This window comes from Plasmodium brasilianum, chromosome 3 (assembly GCF_023973825.1).
Source record: "Plasmodium brasilianum strain Bolivian I chromosome 3, whole genome shotgun sequence".
In the NCBI taxonomy this organism is placed as follows: Eukaryota; Apicomplexa; class Aconoidasida; order Haemosporida; family Plasmodiidae; genus Plasmodium; species Plasmodium brasilianum.
The window spans coordinates 100,667-113,579 of record NC_090116.1 but is presented as its reverse complement, the minus strand read 5'-3'; the positions used below and the strand labels follow the sequence as shown (position 1 = coordinate 113,579).

The window sequence follows — 12,913 nt, the reverse complement described above, 5'->3', positions numbered from 1 at the left end:
TTACTAAAATATGCATTTTTATGTTAAGTTAAACAAAAATTGATTAAAATTTTGCATCTTTTTATTTATAATTCATTTTGAATATAATTCTAATAATTAAGAAATTAATAAATATTCAAGCAAATATAAATTTGATAAAATTTTATGTTCAGTAATCCTTTATTGTAACATATACATATATATATATATATATATATATATAAAGTATTAATAATATATATTTTAAATATTATTTCATATAAGGTGTTTAGATGAATGTATATGAAAATATTTCATTTTTATAAATTTTAAACTATCTATTAATAAATCATTAAAAAATTACTATATGAAGAAGTATGTAATAATTTATGATTTATTATTTCTTCAACGAAACTATGTTCATTTATAACCCCTTTCATTATAATATATGGCTAATATAAATAATATTTATAATATATAAACCAGCTATATATCTATTAGAATTAATAATATATATGATGAAATTACTAACCATTGTGAATTCAAGTAATCTGTAACGTGTAAGAAGATGAAAGAAAAGTCACAATTTATTACTTAGTTGAAATAAATGAAAAAAAAAAATTTTAAAGGTATAATAATATTACTTTTTATTTTTTTATTATACATATGATGTATTAATTTGTTTTAAAATTAGTTTCTTAATAATCTCAGTGAAATTACATATTAGTTTTCTTAAATATTTTATATAATAAAAATATTTAATCATAAAAAGTAATATAACATTATTTTTTCTTTCTTCCTGTACAGTTATATTTCATAAAGTAAAATAAAACCAAGTAAAAGGAAAAATGTAATCTATTCTAAAATATTTAAAAAAATTTTGTTGAAAAAGGAAATAAGAAATTTAAATGCAACTGTATTTTACTTAATGTTCCTTAATTTTTTATCAACGTTTATAATAAATTACAAAAAAATAGTAAATAAAATAATATATATGTATGAATATTCTATTTTTCTGTTATCGCACTTTACAAATAAAAAAAATATTTTATATATTTTTATAAATATTTATATATACATATTAAATCTGTTTTGACTTTTATAGTTATCTTTTATAGTTAATTTATAACAGTAATATTTTCCGAATACTTTGAAATATATTAATCATTTATATTAGGTGTCACAAATAGACATAAGAAAAAACATTTCTTTGATATGAAACATAAAGAGGGTGATAACAGAAAATATATCTATATCTATATATATATAATTTTATATAGTAAGGTATATAAAATAAGATATATAATATAAAGTCATTAATTATGTGTATTATAACACTGGATAATACAATTAGTTATTGTATGTATATTATGCTTGTACAATTATAAGTAAAAAAAAAATATATTAATTTTTTTTTATTCACATATTAGGTTTAAAATAAACCATTAAACTTTATATTAGATTATTCATAATAATAACTGCTATTCAACATAACACATAACTTTATAGATTTATATGTAAGAAAAATATATTATTAAAAAATATAATAATTTTTTTTTTCCTTGTATCGTTAAATAATATTTTTATTATTAATCATGCTAAAAATAAATTTCTCTTATGGTAAAACATGATATTGTATGGACACAAAATTTCAATGAAAAATTACATAAAGGAAGTATAAACAAATTAAATATTTAAGAAAAAAACGAAAAAAAATTAACAAACAATATATATATATAAATATATATATATATATATAAAATTAAATGAATCCTTATGGAGGATACTAATGTTCTCTTTAATATTACTACTATGAGAATCTGGTTTTCAATATTATGTGTTGATCTAATATATATATAAGAAATTAATATAGATTTTAAAGTTATATGATATAAATTTAACATATCTTATAATTTAACTTAAAAAGATGTTATAATGGATCCAAACAAAGAACATTGCTAAAAATATCTTGAATTGTTGCCCTAATAACTCATAGAAAAAGATTAATTCTCTTTTATATATACAATAACAACTTCCAATTTTTATTGAATCAAGGATTAGTATAAATTTTTTATAGATATTCTTAAAGAAATAAAAAAAATTATATTTATTAGGAATATTTTTTAAGTACGTGCATTTAATTTATTGTATTTCACGATTGCTTTTTTCTTTTTTATTTTTCGTTACTTTACATTCTTCTACTTTTTTCCATTATGATATGAGAATATTTAAGAAATATTTTTCATTGACAACATGTTTTCTGTTAAATATCATGAGAATATATTTTAGATGTATATCTGTGAATTTGTGAAAACTGTTTTTATTTTATTTCAATGGATTTATCAACCCTTCTATCATTAATTATGAAATTTACATATTCATCATCTTAACTTATTCAACCATTCATCTCCCTTCTAATGTTTTATTCTACATGATAAGCATTCTTCTTATTTCTCGAAACATCTCGGTTAACATTAGTTATATTTTTTGTAATTTCTGATTCTCTCGATAAATTCACCTACGCGTTCCATTCATTTATGGAACTATCAAAATATGATTTTCTATTTTCTATACAGTCTAATTTTTTTACATTCTTCTGATATCATCATAAGTACGAGTACACAAAGTTTTACTAATACTTTTTTTTTACATATTTACATAATTCTTTATAGCATTCTTTATATTCCAATTCTTTCATATTTATTAATGGAATATCATTTTTAGTTTCTTCAATTTCGAACTCATATAAAAATATTTTGCAATTCTTTTGACAATCCATTTAATCAGTTGTGTTTCAAATATTGTTCTATGTTCGTATCTATTTTTTATATCCATTTTTTCCATAATAATTTTTCTTTTTTAATAAATGGAACTTTTTGATTTTCATTAGAAGATTACTTTTTTAATTTTTCCATTTCTCCTAAGTTTACTTATTTCTTTTTCCATGCATTATTCAGATTGTTAAACCAATCTTCGTTTTTCAATTTTTCTGAATGATTTCCAAGTCTCTCTATCCACTTATTGCATAGCCATTTTTGTTGTTATACATCATTAATTCTTTTAATATTTTCTGTTATTAGTTCATCATTTGTTAAATGAGTATGTGTTTTATATTTCTCATTTGTAAACACTTCTATTCATATTTCTAAAAATTCTCCTTTGCTGGATTCCCATTCTTTATTTCTGCATTCTTCGAGCATTTGCATATGCATTTCTATAATAGTTTTTGTTCTGTACTTTTTTCGCTTTGATTTTTTATGTTTTTGTTAATAATATGTTCACATAATATAACATTTTTTGTAATTTCTCCATCATTATATAAGGGATATTCTAAATATGCATGAACTAAACACTTAATTTTTATAGCAGGATATGAAGGTGTTACTATTTTCATTAATTTCATCTTTGTTTTTCTTTTTTTTTTTTTCAAACATCCCCATTAAATCGTACTGTAGTAGAGTAAAAAGTGTTTTGTTAGTAAAATTATTACAAGAATCATGCGTTTATCATATATTTAATACTTAAGGTTTATGTTACTTTAATAAAAAGGAAAAATAGTATAACAATTGGAAAAATTATTAAAAAAAATAATACGTATGTAATAGGGGTATTTCATTTTAGAACTGTAAATACATTTTAAATATGTATATTGTTTAATATAGTTATTTCGAAAATAGGGAAATAAAGAGCATAAGTGTTACATGTAACTGTAAGGAACGAAGGGGCGACTAAAGAATTTGGAACAATAATAGGTTAAATATGTTTCGATATATATGTTTTATTATCACTACCAAAAAATATTGTTTAACTTTATGATTTTATTGTTCCTTGTGAAGTTTTCAAATGTTTAAGAACTTGCAATAATAAATTTTGTTTTAAGTAATTATCTTCAGATTGAATATTTGGTGTTTGATGTTTCGTAGCTTCTGATTGTGTTGCTAGATCAAGTTCACATTTATCAAAAGATCGAGATTTCTCTTCGACAGCAGCTCTATATTTCTTTGTATGTGAACCTGGTATTGAATTCTGTTTTCGTACATCTTTTGTACAAGTTTCTTGTCCATACATAACTTGAAAATAAGGATATTTAACAAAATCTGCATTTACGAGTTCATGAAAAGTTTTATCCTTGAATACGTCGCATATTTCGTCTCTCGGAAAATCGATTTTTTGTGTTATTGCTTGGGATTTCTTAAATATTCTGTTTTGAAAAAAAACTTCTCTTGTATTTATAATACACGCATTATATTCTTTAAAGTTATTTATACATTTAGGATCATTGTTACATTTATGTGAATTTTCATCTTCTGTTTAATAGGGTATTAGAAATTTTAGCCGATCATTTTTTTCTTTACAGAAATCTGGTGCCTTATATGATAATTTTAAAAGTTATCTTTCTTCCTTCTTTAATATAAAAAGACATATTTCATGTATAGAAGAATTGTTAAAGTATGTACTTAAAAATTCTCTAAGTAGTGCTTCCCACCTCCCCTTTGAAAAAATATTTGGATGTATATTCTTTTGTATAATTAGAAAATTCACCATATGTAAGAATTTATTCCTAAAATCTTCTTTTTTAATATCACTTCTATTTAAGGAACTAGTTTTATTTATGATATAATTTATTTTAGCTACTACATTGTGAGACTTAGCCCAACTGTTTAATACTTCACGTTTACTCCTTGAGAACTAGATTCAGAAAAAAAAATTAGAAAATATTTAGGCATTAGTTTTTATGTTGGTTATACTATTATATTTTTTTATAATAAATAAATAATTTAATAAAAAATTAAGATATATTTAAAAAAATTAATACTGCTATGGATGTAAAATTCCTATAACAAGTGTACATTATTTCTGTATATGTTTCAAAACAAATATCTGGACGAAAAATTAAAATTTTTATGTTTTCTATTTATCAATAGTATAATTTACAATCAATATGTATTAATATATAGAAATTATAAAATAATCAAGTACGTATGAATTTATTTGAGAACTATAAAATAATTGAATGTATCAATATTTATTTTATATGGTTGTTATCGGTTATTAACATAAATAAATCAATTATAACCGTAAATATATAATAATCATATTTTTATATTAAATAACAGTTAAGCATATATTTGTATATAATGTTATTGTGTCCTTTTTAAAGAAAAATTCGAATAGCTGTTAACACAAAAATACATATAAGTAACATTGATAAGAAATATATACATTATCGTGTAATAATATCATTATATATGTATTTAGACTTTTTTTTTTTTCTTCTTTTCCTAATAAAATGAAATATATATAAATAAAGATTATTACTTGTATTAATGTAATTAATTCTTTTTATTCTTTTGATTTTCTAAATAATGTAAACTACAAATCAAATAATTACTACTAGTGATAACATATATTTTTTTTTTATTGTGTAACTTTTGTAATTTATTTCTAATATAATCCATTATAATGCTATAATTATGCTGTTAATATTTTTTTATATTTAATACATTGTACGGTGAAATGAATACTAAAAAAAAGTAAATTATGCTAAATTATTTTTAGGCTTCTTTAAAGTACGTTCTATTAAATGGCCTTATGACACTTAATATTGAATATATATATAAATTTGCTAAATATTAAATATTTATGGTATATATTATATCCTTGAGTAGTTTTAAAATTGTATAAATTATTTTAAGCATATGTATTTATGTATATAGCTACTGTAACTTTAGAATTGTTATGATTTCATTTTTTCTAAATTATAATTAATAAAATTTATATTTAGGTATATAAATGAAAATAATTTTGTTTACTTCTACAAAATATAAAAATTTATTATGTTATACATATGATGAAGAAAATTATAGGGTTATATATTTGAAAAAAATGAAAAATAAACTGTAACTTTGTAATAAAATATAACAAAATTATAATTGCATATAGATGTAATAATATACTAGATTAAATATTATAAATTTTAATGAAATCTTATGGTTATATTTCTGTAATTATTAATTCATATATTAGAATAAATACATTAATATAATATTATTTATATTTTGGTTTTTACTGTATTTTATAGCTTTATGAAAAAATATTTTTAAAACCACTATTATTTGTTTACCGTGCATTCAAAATAAGAAAGTCGTGTATTAATTTATATTAATTTTAAAACATAAGCGGGTAAGTTATATCAAAAAATAATTCATATGTATTTTCAACAACATAACATATTCTATAATAATGTAAATATATTTTATTTTTTCTAATTTTAAATTTTTAGTTACAAAGAGTTCTTAAAAGATATATTATTTTGAGAAAATAAAATATATATTTATATCTATCTTTTTATATGTATATATATATATATATATACATAATTATAATTAATTTTTGTAAATATTTTAATTATATACTTGTAAGTATCAAATTTTTTTAAGGGAACAAATATATAACGTTATATTTCATATATTATCAAATATTTAGGGTGATATAATATTTATATAATTATCACTGTACGTGTTACAATATGCAAAAGACAGAATTACTGCGAAATAACTAATTATTACTGTAAAAATATTTTTAATATAGTATTATTTATTTATATGCTTATTTTTGTTGATTATGTTATACCTTTAATATATACTTTTGCACTACTTTTGTGTAAAAAAAATAAATAAATAATTATATAATCCTTATAAAAAAAAGCAGAAAAATAACTAAATTGTATATATTCTTAAAATATATTGTTATTCTTTTATATTTGTTATGTGTATAATAAAATATATATATATTTTTTTCTTATTTTTAAATTCCTTTCATTTGAAATATTTCTGAATGACTGCAATTGGATTTAATATTTTTTACTAAATTTACTGTCAATCTTTTATTTTTTTTATGTTAATATTTGTACTAATAATATATATTTAAATGAAAAGAAAAGAATAAAATAAATAGATATATGTGAAAAATTTTCCTTTATAAATAATTATACAAAATCAAATTAAATAGAAATTATAATTTTCAAGAATTATGATACAAAATTAAGAAAATAACATTTGGAATTAATTAAAAGTTACGTTTCTTTAAGAACTATAAGAAGTATATTATAAATTGAATTTTATATATATATCATTGACAGTAAAAATTGTAGGCGAATAAGTACTATCTAAATCGCTTGTTGTAATTAATACAATAAAAAATTTGTACAAAATTCCATTTTTACATTTACTATTCTTACAATCATTATGATATAATAATTAATATATTTTAAGGATAATCACGAGTTTTTCTAAAATATAAATTTTACAAAGTTAGACTTATTTATAGGATAATATATTTAAAATTTGTAATTATTATCCTAATATGTAGAGGAGAGCATCATACATATATTGTGCATGTTCTACGTTGTTTGTAAAGCTCAAACATTACAAATATTAGGAAATTGTATATATATCTTTTTATTTTATCTTATAATGAATAGTATTAATAACAAAATTATTTGATTAGTGTAGTATATTAAATAGTTGTATTTTGCGTTTTGAATAATTATGAATGAATTCAAATATTTTATTTAATTAAATTTATTTGTTTTTAAAACAAAATTTAGATTAAACCTATAAAATACGTTTTTAAAGTTATTTTTCTTTATGAACAATGTAAAATGCATTGTAGTTATATGCACAGTATTAAGTACTTATGAAGCTTTAATAAAAAAAAAATTATAAAATAAATGGAGCATCCTTTATAATTAGAAGTATGTTATATTATTTTTATTAATTTTCTTAGTGAATATATTACTAAATTGAATATATAAATTATGAAAAAAAAATTTAAGTCACTGTTATTTATTAAAATTTGTAGTTTTATCATTTTAAGTTGGATATTTCTTTTTCTCAGAGATGTGGTATGATAATATTATTTACATGTATTTGTAGTATTCATATTTTTGGTGTTTTATTTTTGTTATTACTGTTTTATATTTTTAAATATGTTCTTTTAAATAATAAAAATTTACTTAGTTTTTTCAGAGAACATTTAACAAAATAATTTGATGAAGATGAAACTTTGGTAGAAAATTAAATAAAAAACTTGTAGATTACTAGTAAAAAGTAAAAAAAATAATAATTCGGGTATCTTATGGTTAAAAGAGATACCAAATAATGGAGAAAGCAAACAAAATGATATACCTATTGATGAAAAAGTGCCCAAAGGAAAAAACAAAGATTCTTATATATGTTCATTAACAAAAGGGAAATACAATAAATAAGTTATTGATTATAATAATGGATTCTTTGATGGAAAACATTTCAAATTTGAAAGAAAATGGGTCAAAAAAATAGATCATAATTATCATATTAAAAAAAATAGAACGATTGCTACTATAGCTTCACAAAAAACTAATATTTAGAAAATACCGATATCTTGTTTATATATTTATTTCTATTTTATTGTTGGGAATAGGATTTCCAATATTACAAAAACATAGTTTGTTGCCACTATTTGTAGATGAAATTTATAATGCACTGAAGTTAGATTTGTGATGTGTTGTGGTACTGAAGGCCTTGATGGATATTGCTGGACATCATTTTTTTTATATAGCCTATGGTGTAATTTTGGTTCCAATAGTTATATTAATAGTTACATTGGTTTATAAGAACCTTAAAAATAGGGAGAAATAAAATAAAATTAAATTTAGGGCCTATTTAAATGAATAATATCTAATATGCTAATTTTATTAAGGAAGTCTTTTATAAGAAATAATATCATTAGATATATACTTTTTTTACACGTATCCATTATGATTAAATTTTACAAGTACAAATACATATACCTGGACATTTTAATACATATCAATAAAGAAAATGTTCTTTTTTTTTTGTTTTTTGTGAATTTTAATGTTTTTATATTTTTATTTTTATGTATTGTCTATACATTATTAAATATTATGTTTTATTATATCTTTTTAAATTTTTAAGAAAAATAAATATTTGTATGGTAAATAAAATGTTTAATAGCATATTTCATACACTATAATTGAAGTGTGATTATTTTCAATTCAATTAAAAAGCGATTCTTTCTGTTTCTTATCTTGTTTTATTTTAAGTTTATTATTTGTTAATATAATAAAAAAGAAAAATGAATTATTATTTATAAATTAAAAATAAGTGTGTGCTATTTGTATGTAAAAAAATGAAATGAAAGTTTTTTATCGCACTGATATATATATATATTTATATTACTTAAAAAAGCTTAATATTTATTCTCTAAAATATGTTTTATGATAAATTTATTATAAAACATATTTAATGTAAAAGATATTTTAATAAAATAATCTTTTTTTGCATTATTTAAAAAAGAATATATAAACATATAATAAAATAATACATTTCTTGATTATTACTAATTTGTAATTGCTTAATAAATCCTTATTTCTAAATGTTCACAATTAAATGAAGAGTTAACTCCAATTAAATTTTTGTTATTCCACCTAAATTTTGCGTTTATTCAATTTTACAAAAATATTTAAATAAATATTAAAAATTTGTAAATAAATATACATTATATATATTTTCTTACTTTTTACATAAATATAGTATTAAATTAAGGTATTAACTATAATCATAGGTTAATATTTAAATTGTATAAATTCTTTTTTTTTTTGTCTTTATCGTAAGATTAAAATTATATATATATGCATTTGTTTACAAAGAGTTAAAATATCATTAGAGGAATGAAAATAACTATATATTTCTTAGAATCTTATAATGTTGTGTAATTATATGATTGTGTCCTATTTTCTATATCTATATATATATTACGAGTTAGATTATTTTAAAGAAGTATAAAAATATGTATATTTTACATTAACAATTACTAAATCATTTATATTTATAACGTTAATTTTTTAAATGAAATATAATTAAAGTAAAAGTGATATTTTTTTATAGATAATTTATTAATACAAAACAATGCTTCTTTTGGTTAGATAAGCTTTAATTAAGTTTATATAAAAACTTACTATATTTTTTGTACAAGGTTTTGTTAAATAAGAGTAATGTATATAGTTTCGCGTTTAACTACTTTACTAGTATATTTCATGATTAATTTTTATTTATAAAATATTATTTTTAATAGATTTAACTTAAAATGATAATGTAGCATTAATATATTTTTTTGTTATACAACTTATGTGTACTTTAAAAAATAATATTTAGTCAGTAAAATAACCCATGAATATTTTTTTCTTTGTAAAAGTATGCATAGGAATATAATGAAAATGAGACTACCATATATGGAGATACTGCATTGAAGAAGTGAACAAATAACTAACATGTATTTTAGCAATATATATATATATATATATGTATTTTTTCGATAATATTATATATTACTATAATGTGTTAAAATTTTTAATTCTATATGAACAGCATTTTTATGTATAGACATATAGAATAATCCTATTTTTATAGTATGTCATTTTTATTAGTGCCTTTACAAATAAAAAAAAACCATATTATTATATGGAACAGAATAAGTGTTACTTTATTCAGTACTTGTTTAAGTAGAAACAATGTAAAGACTGGAGATACCAATACATATTTATTATAAATTTAAAAAATAGTTCTGCAATAAAATATGTTATAAACCTTTTTATTACAGGTTATAATATAACTGTGCTTATATAATTGATTTTATTGTTTTTAGGAAGACGAAATACACTTTTGTAAATATATATATATAATATTCTTTTAAACTATCCATTCTTTTAACAATTTTTATAAATTTTTAGGAACTGTTCAAAAAATTTTGTGTGAATTTTATATTTCATGAAATAATAGAATCAGCACTAAAATTAAATACTAGATATTGAAGTAATTTATATAAGTAGAACTAGATATATGATTTTAATAAAGGATAATACCAAAATTTTTTGAATTATTATGTGTTGTTATAAACAAATAATTTTCATTTAATCTTAGATGAAACTTATATAAATGGAAGAAAATAATAAAATTATTTTTGATTTAATTATTTTATACAACCAATTGGAGTTAATATGAAATATTAAAAATAGGATAATTAAAATATTAAGAATTTTTTTTTCGTAAATATTTTCCGAAATTTTCGATTTAAATTGTATTACCATAATTAGTGATAATTTTATTCTGATTTAAACATACTTAAACAATAACTTTTAATTCTATCGTTGTAGGACAGTTATATTTTTGACAGTGTACATACAAATAATTATTATAGTTATGTCCCTATAAAATTATGTAGTTATAATGAAGCATCTTTTCCTTCATCGCAAGAAGTTCCATTCATATTATTAATAATGCTGTAAATACTTCGTATATTTTCGAGGTTAATTGCACAGTTATATAATTTAAATATCTATATATTACAAATGATTCTTTAATTTGATTTTACATTTATAAGTTCTATAGTGGGACTTCCAATATAAATATATTTAATAATAAAAATAATTCATTTTAAAAGGAGTATCTGAATTATGCACTCTCTGAGCACATTTTTCGAATTAAAATAAACTAATTTATTATTGAAAATAATGAGGAATAACTGAACCTAGTGCAATAAACATTTATACTGAAGAACATAATCAAATAATCTTGAGGTTGTATCAGTATATCTGAATGCATGTCACATATACCTTTTGCAAAAAAAGATATAATAATGCATATTGCATCAAGGGAGGTATAATTTTTTTATCATTACAATTATTAATAAAGATCATATGGATTATCATTGTTGCTAAACAAAAAATTTATTTTATTTTATATGAATTATCTTGTTATATTTTATATTGTGATTTGAATTCATAAGAATAATTTATATGAATATTTTAGAAAGTATACAGGTATAAAGAGTATAAATCAAACTTAATTTTTCTTCTTTTAAAATACACACTGCACTGTTGTAAGTGTTATATAATATGTCCAATTTGATTTTTTATTAAAACATAAACATGTGGTGTATCCAAATGTATTTATTTTAATTAGTAATTGTAAAAGTTATTATTACATGATATATTTGATGTGACATATATTAATACAAGTAATTCATTATTATGTTCCATGGAAAATAAAAATTTTCAAGTATTCTTACAAGTTATTGAGAAGATAATGTATTTAGAAAGATATTTCTAATAAAATCAAATATAATATTTTATGTAGAAATATAATTAAGAAAATAAGGAACACATATGAAAATTAAAAATTAAAAACATACTTGGTTTTTATACCATTAAGTTTTTACCTTTGTACTTAAATGCTTAAAAACTTATTTAAAATAAACAAGCATGAAAAATACTTCTGATATTTCAAATATCTTAATTATATATATATAATAATATAATATATACATATATATTCATCCCATTCATTCATTTTGTTATTTAATTAATTTTGAACTATTTTATACTTACTTATCATTGTTATCCACATGTTAATAAACAAGTTAGGGGGTTTGAAGTATATTTTAATATAAAATAGTAAAGTATTTACTGGGAAAATTTGAAACAATTTAAATTATATATATTGATCAATAAAGGAAAATAATTATAAAATTCATTCCTCCTGTGTAAAAGGTATTTGTATAATAGTACAAAGAAGAATAGCTGATAGATGTGTAAAATTATAGAATTCAAAATATATAAATTTATTGAACATTTAGATATAAAAATAAAAAAAACCTTTATATAAGAAATTATTCTTTAATTTTTATTTTATTTTTCTCAATTTCACCATGTCTGAAAAGTTATATTATTATTATATAATAAATTATTAAAGGGAATTTTATGTATTAATCATGAATCCTTATTTTAACGTTTTCGTTTATATATGATGGGATTAGTCATCATAATATAATGAAAAATTCAACAAAAAATTTTCATTAATTATATTCTAATATACATAATAAATATTTTCATGTT

At 19.0% G+C, this 12,913-nt stretch overlaps 2 protein-coding genes across 2 annotated transcripts; both read right to left on the bottom strand.

The window, feature by feature from the left end:
• Nucleotides 1–2,380: 2,380 nt before the first annotated feature.
• Nucleotides 2,381–2,737, bottom strand: MKS88_000837 (STP1 protein; the record flags this gene model as incomplete). Its single annotated transcript, XM_067219475.1, has 2 exons — nucleotides 2,381–2,476; nucleotides 2,609–2,737. The coding sequence occupies 2 exons, from the start codon at nucleotides 2,735–2,737 to the stop codon at nucleotides 2,381–2,383; spliced, it is 225 nt and encodes a 74-aa protein (XP_067075205.1).
• Nucleotides 2,738–3,768: 1,031 nt separating this feature from the next.
• Nucleotides 3,769–4,810, bottom strand: MKS88_000836 (STP1 protein; the record flags this gene model as incomplete). Its single annotated transcript, XM_067219474.1, has 3 exons — nucleotides 3,769–4,265; nucleotides 4,416–4,647; nucleotides 4,775–4,810. The coding sequence occupies 3 exons, from the start codon at nucleotides 4,808–4,810 to the stop codon at nucleotides 3,769–3,771; spliced, it is 765 nt and encodes a 254-aa protein (XP_067075204.1).
• Between the last annotated feature and the right edge of the window lie 8,103 nt (nucleotides 4,811–12,913).